Source organism: Chelonia mydas, chromosome 13, assembly GCF_015237465.2.
Source record: "Chelonia mydas isolate rCheMyd1 chromosome 13, rCheMyd1.pri.v2, whole genome shotgun sequence".
Classification (NCBI taxonomy): Eukaryota; Metazoa; Chordata; order Testudines; family Cheloniidae; genus Chelonia; species Chelonia mydas.
Window position 1 is genome coordinate 10,796,465 of NC_051253.2, and position 18,228 is coordinate 10,814,692.

General features: G+C 40.3%; 1 protein-coding gene across 19 annotated transcripts; it reads left to right on the top strand.

The window, feature by feature from the left end:
- Nucleotides 1-7,353: 7,353 nt before the first annotated feature.
- LOC102934623 (aurora kinase C-like) lies at nucleotides 7,354-18,039 on the top strand. 19 transcript variants are annotated; one of them, XM_043526966.1, is made up of 9 exons: nucleotides 7,354-7,406; nucleotides 8,518-8,581; nucleotides 9,369-9,531; nucleotides 10,806-10,863; nucleotides 11,602-11,793; nucleotides 13,399-13,537; nucleotides 14,014-14,162; nucleotides 15,439-15,613; nucleotides 17,592-18,039. In XM_043526966.1, the coding sequence occupies exons 2-9, from the start codon at nucleotides 8,531-8,533 to the stop codon at nucleotides 17,781-17,783; spliced, it is 1,119 nt and encodes a 372-aa protein (XP_043382901.1). In that variant the 5' UTR covers nucleotides 7,354-7,406; nucleotides 8,518-8,530; the 3' UTR covers nucleotides 17,784-18,039. The 19 variants fall into 19 exon arrangements, with proteins under 19 accessions (XP_043382901.1, XP_043382902.1, XP_043382909.1 ...); XM_043526967.1 differs by having other exon boundaries at nucleotides 7,355-7,566; XM_043526974.1 differs by having other exon boundaries at nucleotides 7,355-7,406; nucleotides 14,059-14,162.
- Nucleotides 18,040-18,228: the final 189 nt, after the last annotated feature.

An 18,228-nucleotide genomic window follows, 5' to 3' on the forward strand; every position in this document is an offset into this window, starting at 1 on the left:
GATGGATTGCAGCATAAGCAAGGCAATATATGTCCCTAATGACACAGGAAGAAGGGAGGAATTAGGTTAGAACTAGGGCCAGATCATCTGCTGGTATAAATCTGTCTAGCTTTATTGATTTCATTGGATCTATGCTGATTCACACCAGCTGTTGATTGGGCTCAGCGTTCTAACTTAGGGCCACGAGAGGTCAGACCAAGAGAGGTCAGACATGCAGTTAGCCTGGTAACTCTGACACTTAACACCTCACAAAATCAGGCTCTAAGAAAATATGTTTTGACAGGAAGTAGTTTTTTTGTCTGGACATAGCAAAAGTGTGTTAAATCCAATCCCTCTATCCCTACCTAGCCTTTAGCAAAAAATGAGGTCCTGTAAACTATGTAACGGTGTATTAAACTGTATAACTAGGTCCCTACTCAATTTAGAGCTCCTTTTAAAGTGAATTTAATCTAATCCATATTGAGTAGGAAAAGCATTTTTAACTGGCGTTAGCTGAGTCCATTTTTAAACATGGGTTCGGCTATAGTGGGTATTTTCTTAGGGCCAAACCAGGCAGTCCCAAAACTCCACTCACCTTGAATTCAATGGTAATTTTCTGAGTAAGGACTGCTGTATTTGACCCTTACTGTGAACGGGACCGTAACAAGTAAGAAGCCATCTTAATAACTGGATATAAGACTCCCAACAGAATGGCCAGTATCAGATGCTTCAGAAGAAGGTGCAAGAAACTTCAAGTTGGACAATTCTGGAATAACCATATTATTCCAGAATTGTCTATGCGGAATTTCCTTCCTAAACCTCTGTCAACTAGTGGTAAGTCATCAGCACTGCACAGGTTAGTAGTTATCGATCAGTTCCTAGTTCAGGGTTGTCCATGTAAAAAAAACCACCATCTCAGTTGGCACTGCTTGGCCCTTTTGGGGCAGTCTCAGCAGAGAAGCCAGTGAGACTGGGCCACTGAGTCTGAAATATCCTTTCTTCCCTGATGCAGCTTTGAGACATATTGGCTGATTGTTGTGGGGAAGCTTGGACGGCTGCTGCCCATGCTACATGTACTCTGGGGAGAAAGAACTTCACTCTCCAGAGCTCTCAGTTTGGCTCCTTTCAAGAATTGTCTTACTCTTGTCTATTAACGCCTTGCTGTATGAATAGTCCCATTGAAATGATGGATGAAGTTATTACTCAGCGTAAGTCAGGGTGGCAGAATCTGTCCCAGAACAATGAAAGATGAGATCCTCTTATTTTTTTGTTGTTTTTTATTTTTTTCATATGATTTCTATTTAAAACCCAAAGGCTGAGAAATTAAAACAGCCAGTGACATACATTTGGATCTCTTATCTCGGCCATTTAGAGTGCATTATAATAGTTGCCTGTAATATTCTTCCCTTTAACAAAAAAAATTGGATTTATTTTTGCACAAATCAAGTCACTTCCTACTTCATGTGGTACTTATAACTGTGGAGGGAAATGCTGATGAAAGAACATGTCAACAATCTTTAGGAGACCTTTTTTGTGGCTACAGCTGGATTTTTGTCTGTGTGAGTGTGTTTTATTATGCTTATAAATCACTGCTGTTTCACTCCTGAAATATATAGGAATGACAGGCCAGAACAGACAACAGAAAGCAATTATCTTCTGGAATAGGTGCTCTGTAACAAGAGGAAACTGCCAGAGTAGGTAATGAAAGAAGCTGTTTTATAACTGCAAGTTATACAGTTATAAAACAACTCCCAGCCAGCAGGGTTACAAAACAAATTGGCTAACACCAAAAAATTGCTGTGGGTAGAGTCTGGGATGATCACGAATAAACCAGTATAAACAATGTATAAACAACCTCTCCAACCGCATCATTCTAGCTCTATCTATGAGATTCACAGCATCCCTGTGCCCTCTAGTGGCTGATAGGCAAATAGATCTGTTTTCAAGTACAGTAAAAATTAAATGAAATTAACATGACATGACATGAGTTATGTTGGAGGACAGTAAATAAGCTTAGATTTCAGGTGATACTGACCTCGTAGCACTGGAGGATTTACAGAGATTTAACTTACAAGGTAGACTGGGAAAGCAGAAAATTCAGACTGAAGATCAGGGTGGCAAAGACAAAAATCTGTGGCAATAGGAAGACAAGAGGAAGAGGCATAGATAAAAGTTGGAGACAAAGAACTAGAACGAGTGGAAAAATTTGTGTCCATTGGAGGTTTAGTATTGAAAAATAGGAATTGTGAAGATGACATAAAAAGAAATGTTGGACTAGCTGCTGTTGCGTTTAGAAAACTCTGTAAGATTTGAAAATCTAAAGACATTTAGATAAAAATGAAAATCAGTGTATATGAAACAATTGTCATGGCAATACTCATGTCAGAATGTTGGAGTATGAGGAAAGCTGATGAATATAAGATGTTGACTGTAGAAATGAACTGGCTGAAGGGAATATTGAGACTTTCAAGACTGCAGAAAATAAAATGGAATGATAAGAAAATAGCCAGGGCAAGAAATTGATTTAAGAAAGATAACTGCAATGGTTTGGACACATGTCAAGATTGGACTCAGAAAGGATGCCATACATGGTGATATATTGGAGTACAAGGAACTTGAAAGAGGGAATCATAGAATCATAGTACTGAAAGGGACCTCGAGAGGTCTTCTATCAAGGCAGGACTAAATATTATCTAGACCAGTGGTTCTCAAAGCTGGTCCGCCGCTTGTTCAGTGAAAGCCCCTGGTGGGCCGGACTGCTTTGTTTACCTGCCGCGTCCGCAGGTTCGGCCGATCGCGGCTCCCACTGGCCGCAGTTCGCCGCTCTAGGCCAATGGGGGCTGCGGGAAGGGTGGCCAGCATGTCCCTTGGCCCGCCCCGCTTCCCGCAGCCCGCATTGGCGTGGAGCGGCGAACCGCGGCCAGTGGGAGCCGCGATCGGCCGAACCTGCGGACGCGGCAGGTAAACAAAGCGGTCCAGTCCACCAGGGGCTTTCCCTGAACAAGCGGCGGACCGGCTTTGAGAATCACTGGTCTAGACCATCCCTGACAGGTGTTTGTCTAACCTGCTTTTAAAAATCTTCAATGACGAGATTCCATGACCTCCCTAGGCAATTTATTCCAGTGCTTATCTACCCTGACAGCTAGGAAGTTTTTCCTAATGTCCAACCTAAACTCCCTTGCTGCAATTTAAGCCCATTCCTTCTTGTCCTATCCTCAGAGGTTAATGAGAAAAAAATGTTCTCCCTCCTACTTGTAACAACCTTTTATGTACTTGAAAACTGTTATCATGTCCCCTCTCAATCTTCACTTCTTCAGACTAAACAAACCCAGTTTTTTTTTCCAATCTTTCCTAATAGGTCATGTTTTCTAGACCCTTAATCATTTTTGTTGCTCTTCTCTGGACTTTCTTCAATTTGTCCACGTTTTTCCTGAAATGTGGCACCCAGAACTGGACACAATACTCCAGTGGAGGCCTAATAAGCACAGAGTAGAGCAGAAGAATTATTTCTCCTGTCTTGCTTACAACACTCCTGCTAATACATCCCAGAATTGTGTTTGCTTTTTTTGCAACAGCATTACACTGTTGACTCATATTTAGCTTGTGATCCACTATGACCCCCAGATCCCTTTCTGCAGTACTCCTTCCTAGGCAGTCATTTCCCATTTTGTATGTGTGCAACTGATTGTTACTTCCTAAGTGGAGTACTTAGCATTTGTACTTATTGAATTTCAACCTCTTTCCTTCAGACCATTTCTCCAGGTTGTCCAGATCATTTTGAATTTTCATTCTATCCTCCAAAGCATTTGCAACCCATTCCAGATTGGTATCGTTTGCAAACTTTATAAGTGTACTCTCTATGCCATTAGGAAGACCAAATATCCAGCTAACTGTATCATGAAACCATTTTAGATTAGGGGGGAGATTCAGAAGTTAATATCTCTACAGTACTTTGGATATGTAAAGCACTATTAAAGTGCTAAGTTATTCTTTGTTAAATATATTAATTTTTAATAAACTGAAACTATATCAATAAAACAAAGTCCTCAATGACTGAGTAATGATTGAGGTTTTGTATGTGTTCACATGTGCAAAACCAACATCAGACATTCGAACCAGTAAAGAGCAATAAACAGGAACAGCATAAGAAACAATAATGACAATATGTTCTATAGCACGTTTTAATTGTAGTGTGCTTCAGAAACTAAATTAAGCCATAACACCTGTGTATAACCTTTGTTCGGCCCTGCTATGCATATACATTATGATGCTGTCGACAATGACGTGATCATATACTGTTTTTTTTCCCTGGGACTCCTGCCTCATTCAGTGCACAGGATGGACGCAATCAAGAGGCAGAGGCAGTACTAAATCTGGCATTTTCTAACTTTTGAATTCTTGACATTGAAACCTAAATAGCATTCTTTTAGCATAGTTTTTAATGAAATGTATATCTATATATCTGTTCAGAAATCCAGCATTTGTAGCACCACAGATACCTAACATGGAAAGAATCTATCACTCAGTTGATCAGTATCAGTTTAATATATGTCTGCTACCTAAATCCTGTACTCTCTCCTGTTTCCAATACCTTTCCAATGAAGTGAGCTGTAGCTCACGAAAGCTTATGCTCAAATAAATTTGTTAGTCTCTAAGGTGCCACAAGTACTCCTTTTCTTTTTGCGAATACCTTTCTAGTAGCTCTTCCATTTGTGACCAGCAAATAACAAAACCCACTGTTGAATGCTGGAACTCTAGTGCCAGCTGCTTAATGCCAGGTAGAGACAGAAGAGAACTCTTCAGGAAACCTTCTCCTGTCATGAATGAAAAATACAATTCTGCAGTGAGACAGGCTGTTTGCTTGGTGATGCCATCCCAAAGTAGAGAACAAAGCTTTATGAATTACACGAGTGACCCTGTAGTTGACTATGTTCCTCTGAGTAAATATGGCCCATGAACCAGGAAACAGTGCATTGTTTAAGAAAACAATACTGTGCTACAAGCTGAAGAAGATCCAGCCCTCCAACATCCTCTTGTCTAGGGAGCCTCTCTCCTCCACAGAATGTTTTGACTTGGCATTCAGGCTCCCTCAACACAGAAGGCAAAGACAAAGAACATCAGTGCTCAGTGTCAGGGCCAGCACCATGGGTTTGAAGAAGTGAAGGATTTTCCATGCAAAATTACAGCTCAGCTGAACAGCTGAGAAGATTCCTTGCAACTGTAATGATTTTCACTCAGTAGTAACATTGCTGCTCATAAAGGTGATGTGCAATCAGGAGCAGGGACCCAACTACAGACTCTCTTATTAAACTTACTTTTAATGTTCTCACTTGTTAGAAGCTTATATTTGATAGGAAAGATTTAGCTTCCAACAGTCTGCAGGCTCCACAGAGGTGCTTAAATGCTATGAGGATAGGTGCTCTACCAATGCTGGAAATAGATGGCTTGATTACATAGCAATGGATTGGTATCTGTATTGATTTATATGTACCGAATACAACTACAATTGCACATCCAGTGCTTTGGGCACCTATTCCATAAATTAAAAATGAGCTCACATAAACAAAGGACTGCCAATACATATCTCCATCTCACCCCACACCCTCCTCAATGTCCTTATGAAAAGATGGTCTTTGTAGCCTACATTTAAGCCATTTCAAGTTGAAAGGAAATATTGTTTTGGTGTTTTCAGTAAATGGTAGCCTTACAAATGTTGTTCTTAGAATGCGTTTTTAAAAACTGTTTTGCCAGTATTTAGTATGTAATGTGGAGCAATTTCTGTACTGCTAACCCAGGCAGGGAAAAATCATGAATTAGGGCCACAAGAATCATGAGATAGTCTTAGAAATCAGGGGTTTTTAACAAATGATAAATGTGGTGTTCTTTTGATTTCTGAGCTTTAGAGTGCATCTGGGCCATGTTTTCTGGCTTTTCTCTGCAACTGTGAAGAACAGAAACTTGCTTAAACAAAACAAAGCCCGCCCCTGAGCTTCTCATGAAATAACGTCTCCAGAAGCTGAAGCTTTGAGAAAAAACGTTAAATATCACAAGGTTTGTGATAAAATCATAAAGATTGTTAATACTGCAATTGATTTGCCCAGGACTGAAAAATAATATTTGAAAAAAAAATATGTAAAATTACAACACTTAGATCCTGGCTCTGCAAAAACTTAAGCACATTCTTCACTTTACGCTTACGAGCAGCCTCATTGATTTCAACTGGACTATTCAAGTGTGTGCACGAGTGTTTGCAGGGCCAATGCCTTAACATGTATAGAAGGTAGTCTATAACTGGCCCCTGGAGAGGTGTCTTTCCCCAGGTAATTCCGGTTTGTCATATTTCCCAGTTGTGACAACTTGGAGAAACCACTAAATTTAATTATAATCATAACACTTATTTCACCTGTAGATCTCAAAGCACTTTGCAAAGATGGGTAAAAATCATTATCCCCATTTTGCAGGTGGAGAAACTGAGGCACAAAGAAAGTAAGTTAGTTGACAAAGGTTGCACCATGAATCAGTAGCAGAGACAGGAACATCCCCATGGTCTCCTCACTCCCAGGCAGTTGCTGTCTAACATTGACATATAAATATAATTGTGATTAGAGATGTGCCCAGGCATCAACAGATGCTGGGATTTTCAGTTTTGATGTCAGGGTTTTCAGGGTTTGCCTGTCCTAGAGTGAGGGATGAACTGTGACATTCAAATCCAGGTTTGGATTCTGATTCCTTAAAGTTTAGAATTGGGATTTGAGATTGCAGAACTCAGGACTGGCCTCAAAACTTAGAACCAGTTCTGGGTTCAGATTCCAACCCTACCCCTACCCCATAATGTTCACCGCTATGACACTATGATTTCTTTGAGATGCTGAGATTCAGGGGTTTAGGGTTTGTGTTTGTGGTTTGTGTCCATTGCTAATATAATGAGTAATACAATAGCTCTTAACCTGTCACACTGATTCCCAAAGCGCTTTGCAAAACATTAATTCATTCATCAGAAAAGGAATTTCCTTCCTTTATTTAGGTTTATATAGTGTATTAAGTTGCGCATTGATTCAAAGCATGTGTGTAAAGATCTGTAATTTATTGCTCTGTAATAAATCAAAGCAAATCTTTCCTAAAGTGCTGTTCATTCCTTGGCCCATTTCTAAATCTAACTATATTATATTAACATTAGGCACAAGCCTGGAACACGATCTGGATCCTTTTTCTGGCTCTGCGATTGACTTACTGTGTGACCCTGGGCAAGTTACTGCTTCCCTCCGTGCCTCAGTTTCACATGTTAGAAATCAGATGTGGGGAGTCTGACTTTAAGGCCTAAGAGGTGTCAGATGACCCTGGCCTTCTATATAAAGGGAGCTTTTAGAACTAATTTGTGTTTCTAATGCTAGCTGGTGGGAGTGGCCATGAAGTAGAATCTACTGAAGGTCAGAACTGAGATCCAGGCATACCTCTAGATCTGTAGCCTTATTGGAGTGCTGCCAATCTGATCTATTTATTTTACTTAGCTGATTTCATTAGAAAGTTATCAAGGCTCCTGGAACAAACAAAAACCCTTTAATTGTGGGCATCCATGTTTTAATATAGGTATATCTTGCTATTGTATTGGAAATGAAACACAGTACTCTCTTAGTCCATATGTTAATGAATCCTAAAATACTCATTTAGAGGGTTTTAATGCCTTACAAAATGTTCTTAAATGATAACTTGTCTACCTAAAACTACAGAAGTGCAGCTTAGTTTCTGGCCAAGCTTTGGTCTGTTTGATACCTATAAACTGCTTGTTAGAGCAGGTTTATGTGTGACTATTGTGCCTATTTTCTTGTTAAAGCCTTAGCTCTTGTGAAACATGTGTGTCTGATTAAATGAGATCTGGTCTAACTATCTTACCAGGTGTAAGTGATTGGATAAAATCTCTACATGCTCACAATGACTAGTGGTGGAACATAGCAGCTTACAAAGGATAGCTAAGATTTCAATGTGATTATAGGTACGCAGCTTGAGACACTTTAAAAGGGCCTGATTTTCAGAGGGAGGGTGCTGAAAAATTGGGGCTATTCTAAAATTAGGCACCCCAAATCAGTAACCACTCCTGAGAACAGTACGGAGGCCAAAGAATTCTCGTTTCATCCTCTGACCCCCTTATACCCATGCTAATAGGAAACTTCCTGAAAGTGAGATGTTAGAGTGGGAGTTGGGCTGTGGCAGGCATTTAAATCAGAGGGGCAATGGAGAACTGCCAGCTGAAGAGAGCAGTGGACAGCGGGCACATCAAGGTGTGGGGGAGGCTGGGAGTGACTATTGACTAACTCAGTTTAACAAATGTAAGTTCTTAATTTCAGTCTCTAAAGTGCCAACTTCAGGCTGCCCTAGATTTGCTCAAACTGGCCCCAGCGCTTCCTGTGTAAGTCTTGCAATGTGGAGGTTTTTATCTCTCAGCTAGCTGAGCCTCTATTCGCATAGCAAGTATCTGTTTCTGCCATAATGTTCAGTGCTATGACACTATGATTCTTTCTCCCTGGTATCCTTTTCTTTAAGCACGTAATACCCCATGGAAAGCAAAGAGACTGAAGCTACATGCCACCTCGGAGGTGGCAAAAAGGTAAGTCGTTGTGGCATATGGGCTGGGAGGCCATTCACTGGCATTAGGTTAGCATTTGTGTTAAGATCCTGCCTCTCTGTTTGACTGCTTGCAGTAGTATGCATCATGCTTGTTTTCTTGTGCAACACTAAAGAAAAAGCTACCATTTTTACTGAACTACTAATTGACTGCATTATCACATGAGACCTAAGCCATTATCAACCTTACACTGTTCCCTAGGCTAGGCTAGAGTTCTGAGTGAATTTATCATTGGTGACAAAATGCCAGTCTAAAAGCACTAGAGACTGAAGTCCTCTATTGAGGCACAAAAAAGAATCAGCCTGTCAATGAGCCTTAATGCTGATATTAGGGGACCATCAACAGTAGTTCAGACTGATGCAAGCTATGACTGCTGCTGATAATGGTGCAAATTATGATGGTGGCTTCTGAGAGGCTGGATAGTTGTCCATTTGGTACTGAGACCACTCATTCTATTGGCCACTGAACAATCATCAGATGATAACATTGCCCTGTTGTTTTCAGTACAGATCAATAGACACAACATTGAAAGCTGATACCTCAAGACTCTTGAGCGATACAGTGCACATTTATTTATGTATAGTATAGCCTAATTTTTTTTATTATTATTACTTGTATTGTGATAGGGCTGAGAAGCCCTACCCGCTAACCAGGGCCCATTGGTGATAAGGGGCTGTACAGACACAGAACAAAAAGATGGTCCCTGCCCCCAAAGAATTTATAATCTAACCTCATAGTGTTCTTGTCTCTTGGATTTTCACTGTTAAAGTTGTCTCCAAAGCCAATGACTGTAAGCAGCTCAGATGTGCCCCAGAAGAACATGAGAAAACATATGAGTAGTTCCTGCATTTCAGTGTTTTCCTGCAAGGGGCCGTCTTCTCCAACAATCAAGAATATCCTAAGCAAAACCAAAGCAGGATCAGAATCTAAGGGTATGTTACTCACTCAAACCATAGCTGGACCCATCCCACAGGTTATGTGGAGATGGGAATTTTCCATTCCTCAGACATCCTGAAAGGGTCTCCCACTTGCCAAAGAACTGCTTACAGTTTCAACCGTAACTTCAAAAAATATAAAGTCAAAGTAGTGGAGTTGAAATTGGGCAAGAAGTAATCCAGCAGTTATTTGACCAGTGACGACTTTGGTGGGGTGAGGGTGAAATAAGATTCTCTACTCCTGATTCATGCTTTCCATTAAAAATCTGGTTGAGACTTGACTGGCTCTGAAAGCTTCCAATGTAGGCACTAGTCCCATAACTTCAACTGTTAAGGAGTTTGTGTACCAAGAAGCTTGTGAAATGCTTTCATTGCTTTAAAAACAAACAAACCTGTAAGCCGGGTGATAACAGCAGAAGTAACTGAAATAGGGGTGTTTTTTCACCTGGTCAAAAGTAGCCTAGCTGAGCTCCAACAAACCAGGCAGGGACAGGCTGCATCCTGTCAATAACTCCATTTCAATGGGTTCCTGAGCAAAGAAGCGTTGCTTCCCAGTTCATGGTCTCTTACTTTATAAAGAAATGCAGAAACAATACAAATGTCAGTAATATGTAAAGGGCAGTTCAGCCTTAAAAAGAACTCTCAGTATTTAATGGTACAAAAGACACAGGACCTTCTACAAAGATAAAAATGAGACTGTGAAACTTTTTTTTTAATGGTGTGTTTATTCCTAGTCAACTGGAGCTCCATGTACCAAGGGGCAGAAATTGGCCCAGAGACAATTGATGCTTATTGTGCTCCAGACACATTTAGACTGATTGATGAAATTAGGTGCAGTTTTCCTTTAAGGACAGTCTGAGATGCCCCCTTGACTCTTCTGTTAAACATGTTGGTAGTTTCAGTGATCATCTTCCTATTCAAGGATGCAAGAGTTGCCTGGGCATGCCAGCTTCTTCAGTCCCCTTCCATCATGAGATAGCAATCACTGTTTTAACTCTGGGCTCTGGTCATCACTCACTCACCCACCCTTCCATCTTCATCCTATTGTTTTAAATTGCACTTTATTGCCACCACAATTAATAGGTGACACGATGTCTCACATTAACACTATGTCCAAACGTTCCTAGGGCTGTCTGTTTTCACGGTAGAATTCCTATTCAGTGAAGACTTCCTCCCCCATTCATCCATCCAAAAGCTCTCAGATCCACTCTACAAGCTACAGCATAAAAAGACACAATTTCTGTTCCAAAGCTGATACATTTGTTTTACAGATGAGGAAGATGGTTCAGAAATGGACACCAAACGTGCCTCTGTTTCTCAGCTGCCAAGGTAACTATTCAGAAAATATCTCAATTTGCTGCTTCTGGAGCATTAATATTGTTTGCTGTAGAAGTCTCCAGATCATCCCAAACCTCTAGATACTATGGAACTACTAGCTTTTTTACCGTGTAAGAACTGTCTTGCAGATTTCCTGAGTTGGGTTTAAAAGATATGGATATTTAAAGGGCCTTTCCCCTAAGATATTTAGAACTCTGTATATCTTACATTGTAGAGAATAGTATTTAAGGCCTAGATTTTCCAGCAATGTGCATATGCAAAAGTGCAGACGCTTACATGTGAAATCATGGCAGATGTGAGCATACATGGGCAGGCAAGCATCCAGTTCTCCATTTGCATGTGCAAATTAAGCACAACTGAACATGCAGGTGCATGTATGACCCTGATAACCTGAGCCCTATTTTTTCAAGTAACTTGGTGGTTAGAATTGAGTCTACCAAGGCTTTATTTATACACATTTACTTTGCTAAAATAGTAGGACTATTTTAGCATGGAGGGCTTACACTGGGGAAAGGCTCTGTTTTAGGCTGTGTTGACTGTCTTCAATAACTTTTTGTCTACCCATTCACTTGTATGCTATTGAATATCTAAATGTAGTAAACAGAAAACTTAAACATGTTGAAATATACTGACCCCCTTTACAGCAAGATTGAATTTGTCTGATATTTCTCCATTTACTGGGAATTACTAATGTTATAGCTTTAATACGGACTCTTATACTGCATGCAGGAAAATGTGGTGCATTGATGACTTTGAAATTGGGCGGCCACTTGGGAAAGGTCGATTTGGAACCGTTTATTTGGCTCGTGAACAAAATACCCACTTCATCCTAGCCCTAAAAGTCATCTTCAAGTCTGCCCTGGAGAAATCACAACTGGAGCACCAGCTCCGAAGAGAAATAGAAATTTTGAGTCATCTCAGGTAAGCAGCTGTGCTGAAAGTAAATAAAATAACCATGCAGTGGGATTTACAGCCTGAGGAATGCTGGTATCCCTGGCTGACTTAGTTTTTGCACCCTCCACTTCAGCATAAGCCAAACTGCCATTCATCCTAGACCACCTGAGTGGCAAGCTCGACAAACTGGATCCAGTCTTCTGGGTTGCCTTTTTGGTGATACAAAGAAGTAGAAAACATGATTACCTTACTTCAAAACAACTTAACCTGAATTGGTGAACTTGAGAGGTGGGAAAGAAGGTAGAGGGTGCCCTCATTAGTTTGTCATATGGGTGAGGAAAATAGCTCTGAGATCTATCCCTACAAACTACATTGATCATTGCTATTATCTAAGAAATATACACCAAACGAAATGGTGTGCTGCTGGTGGGCCTCCAAACCCCCTTCCAAAAAAATTGTTCCTTTGCCTTTTCCAGTTGTCTACTTCAGGCTAGACTCTGGAGAGACCTAATTCTGATCACTATTCAGTTTCGAACTAAAGAGGATCTCATTGGGAAAGCTGAGATGCTGAGCTTGCTGTCTTGATTTCTAACATGGTTCAGTTCTACCAATCTCCACATGCTTCTGACTGACCTAATTCCTGACTATCACATTTACAAGGCTAACTGCGCCTCTGAGCCGAATGCACCCCCTCAGATGTTCAGCCTTGTGCCCTTCTCCCACCAACTCTGAGGCGACAGTACCCTGTGTATTGTCTGTGCTCACCCCAAAAAGCCCAAGTAGGTTTGGATACCTGCAGTTCTTCCCCTTGGGAGCTTGTGAATAGTGGAAAGAGTTTAATCTTAACAGCATGAACAAAGCATAAGACAAAAGTTTGTTAAAGCAATAAAAGGGTTACCTACATATCTGTCTTGCCTTAAAGGCTTGCTGTCCCTTAGCAGAGACCGTACTCAGGTCTAACTCCACTTCTGGAACCTGGCTTCACCCTCCCTCTCTTTAGTGACTCTTTATCCAGCCCCAAGTCTTATTGTTCTCCTGTGTTTTCTGAGCCTAGTTAAACCAGTTCAGGTAGCTTAAAAAAAGCGTTGGTAGTAACATTAAAGTCCATATTCCTGGGTGCTTGCTGAAAGTCTGTTATCTGGTCAATTGTCCTGGCTTCTTGCATTTCCTGACAATCTTATTATCAAATAAACTCAGTGCAGTAAACATGCCAAAAGCCAGGTCACATACAGCATTCATAAATTGTCACAGCAGCTCCAAATCCATCCCACTAACCCTGGGGGGAATTCTTTAGCCTTTCTCCCCTAGACCTCTAAAATAACAAGCACCATTTCTACAACATGGCTTCTACTCCCGTTAAATCAGCAGCCAGTGCTGCTTAAGTCCAGTTGTCCTATATCCTTCTGTTAGTAATGTATTGTGCCTGGTTTGTACGTACCTGATCCATTTAATTCACCACTAAACCATGGGATTATTATTTTCCCACATGTGCAAGCTTTCATAACACTCCTGATCCAACTGAATAGGAATGTGGTGGTTGGAATCAAGAAGCTACCTTAACATTTGGCTTCAGTGTTGTGGTACTTGTTTGACTTTCAGCTACCAAACATGACCTTTTCTGGCTTTTTTTAGGCATCCAAATATTTTGAGATTTTATAACTACTTTCATGACAGAACACGGATCTACCTGATGTTGGAATATGCTCCAGGAGGGGAGCTGTACAAAGAATTGCAAAAACATGAGCGTTTTGAGGAGACAAGAACTGCCACGGTGAGTAAAGTGTTGATGCTGCTTATGTTTTGTGAAGGGGAATGGAAGCTCATCTTGGAACTATAATAATGTATGCACTGTAGACATACGCTGGGTTTGTATGCAGAACAAACCTTCTTGCCTAAGTAAAACTAGTTGGAAATAACTTGCGCACAGAGTGTCTCGTGTGACTGCCAAATGTTCCAGTCCCTGAATAGAGCCAGGAATTGCCAAGATGTGGCAAGGCTTCTTTCTAATCCTCAAAGGTTCAGTGCATCCATCCCTGGTTTTATATAATACTACCATTAGCTTTCTAAGCAACTCTTACAAGCAATATCAAAACAAACATGGTAAATATCAAACCAAATCACTCACTGCTGAGCCACAATAAGGTTTGTATTTAACTTACTAAATGGCTAAATCGTATTTCCTATAGAAAACCACTACATAAACTGTGTTTGACTGTATAATTATCTTGGGTGTGGCACATTCTGCAGTATGTAGAAGAAATATCTGATGCTCTGATATACTGCCATGCTCAGAAAGTGATCCACCGAGATATCAAGCCTGAAAACCTCCTGCTAGGACTTAAAGGGGAACTGAAGTTAGCGGACTTTGGCTGGTCCGTGCATGCTCCATCACTCAGGTGAGTCTGACTCCTTTTTTCAGTTGTAAGACCACTACTATATGGACTCAGTCTCTATTCGACTGTCTTGTATTTCCAGCTCCTCCACTGACAACATTTTGGTAAAATCTGTCTAATATCCTAATCCTCTCATCTTGATTCACTGATGCCACATAATTGTCTCCAAAGAAATGAACTGTGGACAATCATTGGATTGTGACACCACTGATGGTGAGCAAGGAGGAGCAGGATTGGTTCAAGGTTGTGTGAGCCCTTGAACACTGAAATGAATCCTCAAGCCTCCACAAAGGCATGAAAAGTATACTCCTTGTGCCCTGCTTTGCTTCCACTATGCAGTCCTTCAGACAGCATGAACAAAGAGAAGGTCTGTCAGCAGCCCCAGGACCAACAGTTGAGAGAAGCTCTCCTTCAAGGCTGGCTATCTCTACACCTTGACTGGCACTTTGAGGAAAGAAAGCAAAATATTGCATATGGCTTTCCTTAGATATTAGAATCTTTATTTTTTTCTAAGATTCTTGCGACACAGAATATAGTCTCAGATATTACTGTCATGGGCCCATACAAGTCCCTCGTCTTTCATGAAGCATTCAGAGGATGTTTTTGACTCTTCAGCCTAACCCCTCATGTAGCTTCTGTTTGACCTCATTTAGATCTCTGGGGACTAGACATAACTCCTGAAGCCAATCAAAACTACTCCTTTAGAGTGAAACTTAAGAAATTGTATGCACGGAGTCACCCAGCTTGCATACACAATTTTTAAAGTTTGGGCCTTAATTGGTCAAAGTTAATTGTTGGGTAATTAAAGCATTTCCTAGGATTGAGACAGAAGCTAATCTGCTTTCCCCACACCTAGGCCACAAAGATGACATCCTACCTATGGCAAGATTTTGAAAACAGCTCAGATTCTAGTGGGTCCAAATCTGGCCCCTAAAGTTCTAAGAAATTGGGTGTGGATGTGTGTAGTAAATCAGGTTTCAGAGTAGCAGCCGTGTTAGTCTGTATTCGCAAAAAGAAAAGGAGTACTTGTGGCACCTTAGAGACTAACAAATGTATTTGAGCATAACCTTTCGTGAGCTACAGCTCACTTCATCGGATGCATCCGATGTGCATCCAATGAAGTGAGCTGTAGCTCACGAAAGCTTATGCTCAAATAAATTTGTTAGTCTCTAAGGTGCCACAAGTACTCCTTTTCTTTTTGTAGTAAATCAGTTATTGATAAATTTACTCTACCTTATTTTAATGCAACAAAATGACTGGTGATTTGTTTTTTAAATAGGAGGACAACATTTTGTGGCACAACAGATTACCTTGCCCCAGAAATGATTGATGGGAGAACCCATGATGAAAATGTTGATGTCTGGTGTGTTGGTGTTCTATGTTTTGAGTGTCTTGTGGGGTATGCACCATTTGAAGCACCCACCCGCAATGAAACATACAAAAGAATTGCAGAGGTATGCTTTCCTAAATCCATGGAAAAGGTTACTTGGTTTTGAGAGCAAAGAAAACCTTCTCCCACAGGCAAACAAATTAGGCTCTGAAGGGCTTTCTTTAAAATCAGTGAAAGCTGATTTCATGGTACGCACAAACCAATGAAATAATAGCTTCATTGATGATGATAGGCAAAGTAAGACAAATGCTGCTTGAGAACTTTTTGTTTTAAGGATATTTACTTTGCATATTTTGACTGATGTTGACAACTTGTGTTTTAATGATTATAAAGCTTTAACTTCTTGAATCTGTCATTAAATAATTGTCTGATCCCCATAATTTTCTGCAACTGTGAAAATTTAAACTGATAAAAATGGAAAAAAGCTTAAACATTTGATTATTTATCATTGACTTACATTAAAAAACAAACATTCTGGCAAGCCTACCAATAAACTAATCATATAATAGATTAGTGTAGGAGCCCAGAACTGTCAGCATCACTGATAACCAGGCCAATAAATTCTCTTCTTTAGAATCAGACACCGCTTGGGTTTTGATTTTGTTGGCATCAAACTTGACTGGTTAAAGGACTATCAGAGTGCATTACAGAGAACTGGGCATCTTGTTTGATACCATCGCAGTATTCATTAGGAGCCCTGACATTCCCAGTTAAAATCTTGAGAACAATGTCAAAATAACGTTGTTTATTACAAGAAAATCCTGGTTACTTTTTCTTGCCCTTACCATTTCCCTCTTCAAAGGCTGTAGTTGGGCACTGTTGAATAAAGATGCCTTCAGAACACATGGACTCATTCTTAAATCAACCAGAGTCCTTGAATAGTAGTGTGAAGCACTCCCTTTTACTGAAGCACTCATCAACTGTGCTACCTCGTTGCTAAAAATAGCACATACTGTGGCACTTCAACTGGCGATACATATGGCAAAACTGTTAAATCTAAACTAGTATTGGATGTGTTTCAGACAGCTGCTCCTTTTTGTACGGAGTTTGGGGTGAAAAGTGGTGACAAGATGTAAACTACCTAATTTGAAACAGTGGGTCATCTTGAATATAGATTTGGGGCCTTGTCTTGTACCCACACAAATCTACCGGAGTTTTGCCATTGATTTGCCATTGTGATCGAGACTGAGGCTGTAATTTCGTTTCTATCTGCATCGGCAAAATTGACATGGTGGAGGAGGGGGATGAACAAATGTAGATAAATATATTTGAAGACTAGGGATACAGGTACAAAATGTACCAGTTGGTTCTAATACCTGGTTCTGGCCTTATTCAATGAAGGTTACTCTCCTTCATTAATTCTAGCTGTCTTCCATGCTGCTTAGTACAAAATGTCTCTTTAAAATTCAGCAGCCGACCAATTTATTCCAGTGAACACTATCAGCTAGTGTCCTTGACTGTGACTCTAATGTGCACACTGTATCGCAGATAATGGGGAGTGTATTATGCCAGAAACATTGATCTTATTTTGCACATTAATCAGGGTTAAAAGTATATCAGATAAAGTTCTTGTGATTAGATCTATTCTGTGGCTGCTGTGACAATGATCTGGTATAGGAGATGTTACTATATAATTCTGGAGCATACAAAGAATCTTACTTTTCACTGAAATTCAGCTGTAGTCATTATAACCAACTATACACTATCAGATTTACAGGAATTCCAAATCCTAATAACTGTCAGTAACAGTCTTGCATTCTTATAGTCTTTTTGAAGACACTAGTTTACTATCATGGAATTATCTGGCTTTGGTAATACTGTTACATCATTCATTACCTTTTTTAAGCAGTACTTCTTGTAGCTGTGAAGACTACAAAAAACTTGACAGCTAGGTGGCTGGTGTGCTGAGACCACAGTCTATCGTGTTGATGGGGGTCCTGGTCCATGACTGAGGCTCCTAGGTGATATTATACTATTCATTGTACTTGCATCATACTGCTGTTACCTTGTGGAACTAATATTGTCTCTTTTTTTATTTCAAGGTTAAATTCGCATTTCCCACATGGGTGCCTGATGGTGCCAAGGACCTTATTTCAAAAACACTTAAGCGCACTCCTTCTTTGAGGCTCTCTCTCAAAGAAATAATAAAACATCCATGGGTTAAGAAGAATTCAAGGAGGATTTTCCCACCAGTTTATAAAGCAGCTGAAGAAACTCTCACTCTGGAATATTGACTACTTGTGCTTTTTTGGAGATGGCTGGATTTTTTTTTTTTTAAATCTGATTAGGATTCAGTTTACCGGAATGAACAGGAGGGGGAAGTATTAGACACTAAAGGAGAACACTTCCAGTGACTCTAGAAAGAGAAAACAGTAGTGTAGGTCTTAAGGATGGGTGTTGAGAGGTGGTGGGAAAATAGCTTCAGCCCTAAATGTAATATTTAAACGAAGAGGGGTTTATTCACTTTTAGAAATAAAGCAGGTGCTGCCATAAACTGTAGTAGTTTGCTTTTTGTATAAACTTAATTTCCTCATTGTGCCCCCCCCCTTAAATCTGCTGCTTCTGTAACAGCCCTGAGAGCGACTTCATGCTTAATCTGAACCTTCTGCATCTTCATTACTAGCTTTGCGTGGAGTCCATTACTTTGCAGGGGCTGACCGCCTCCAGTTTGCACATAAC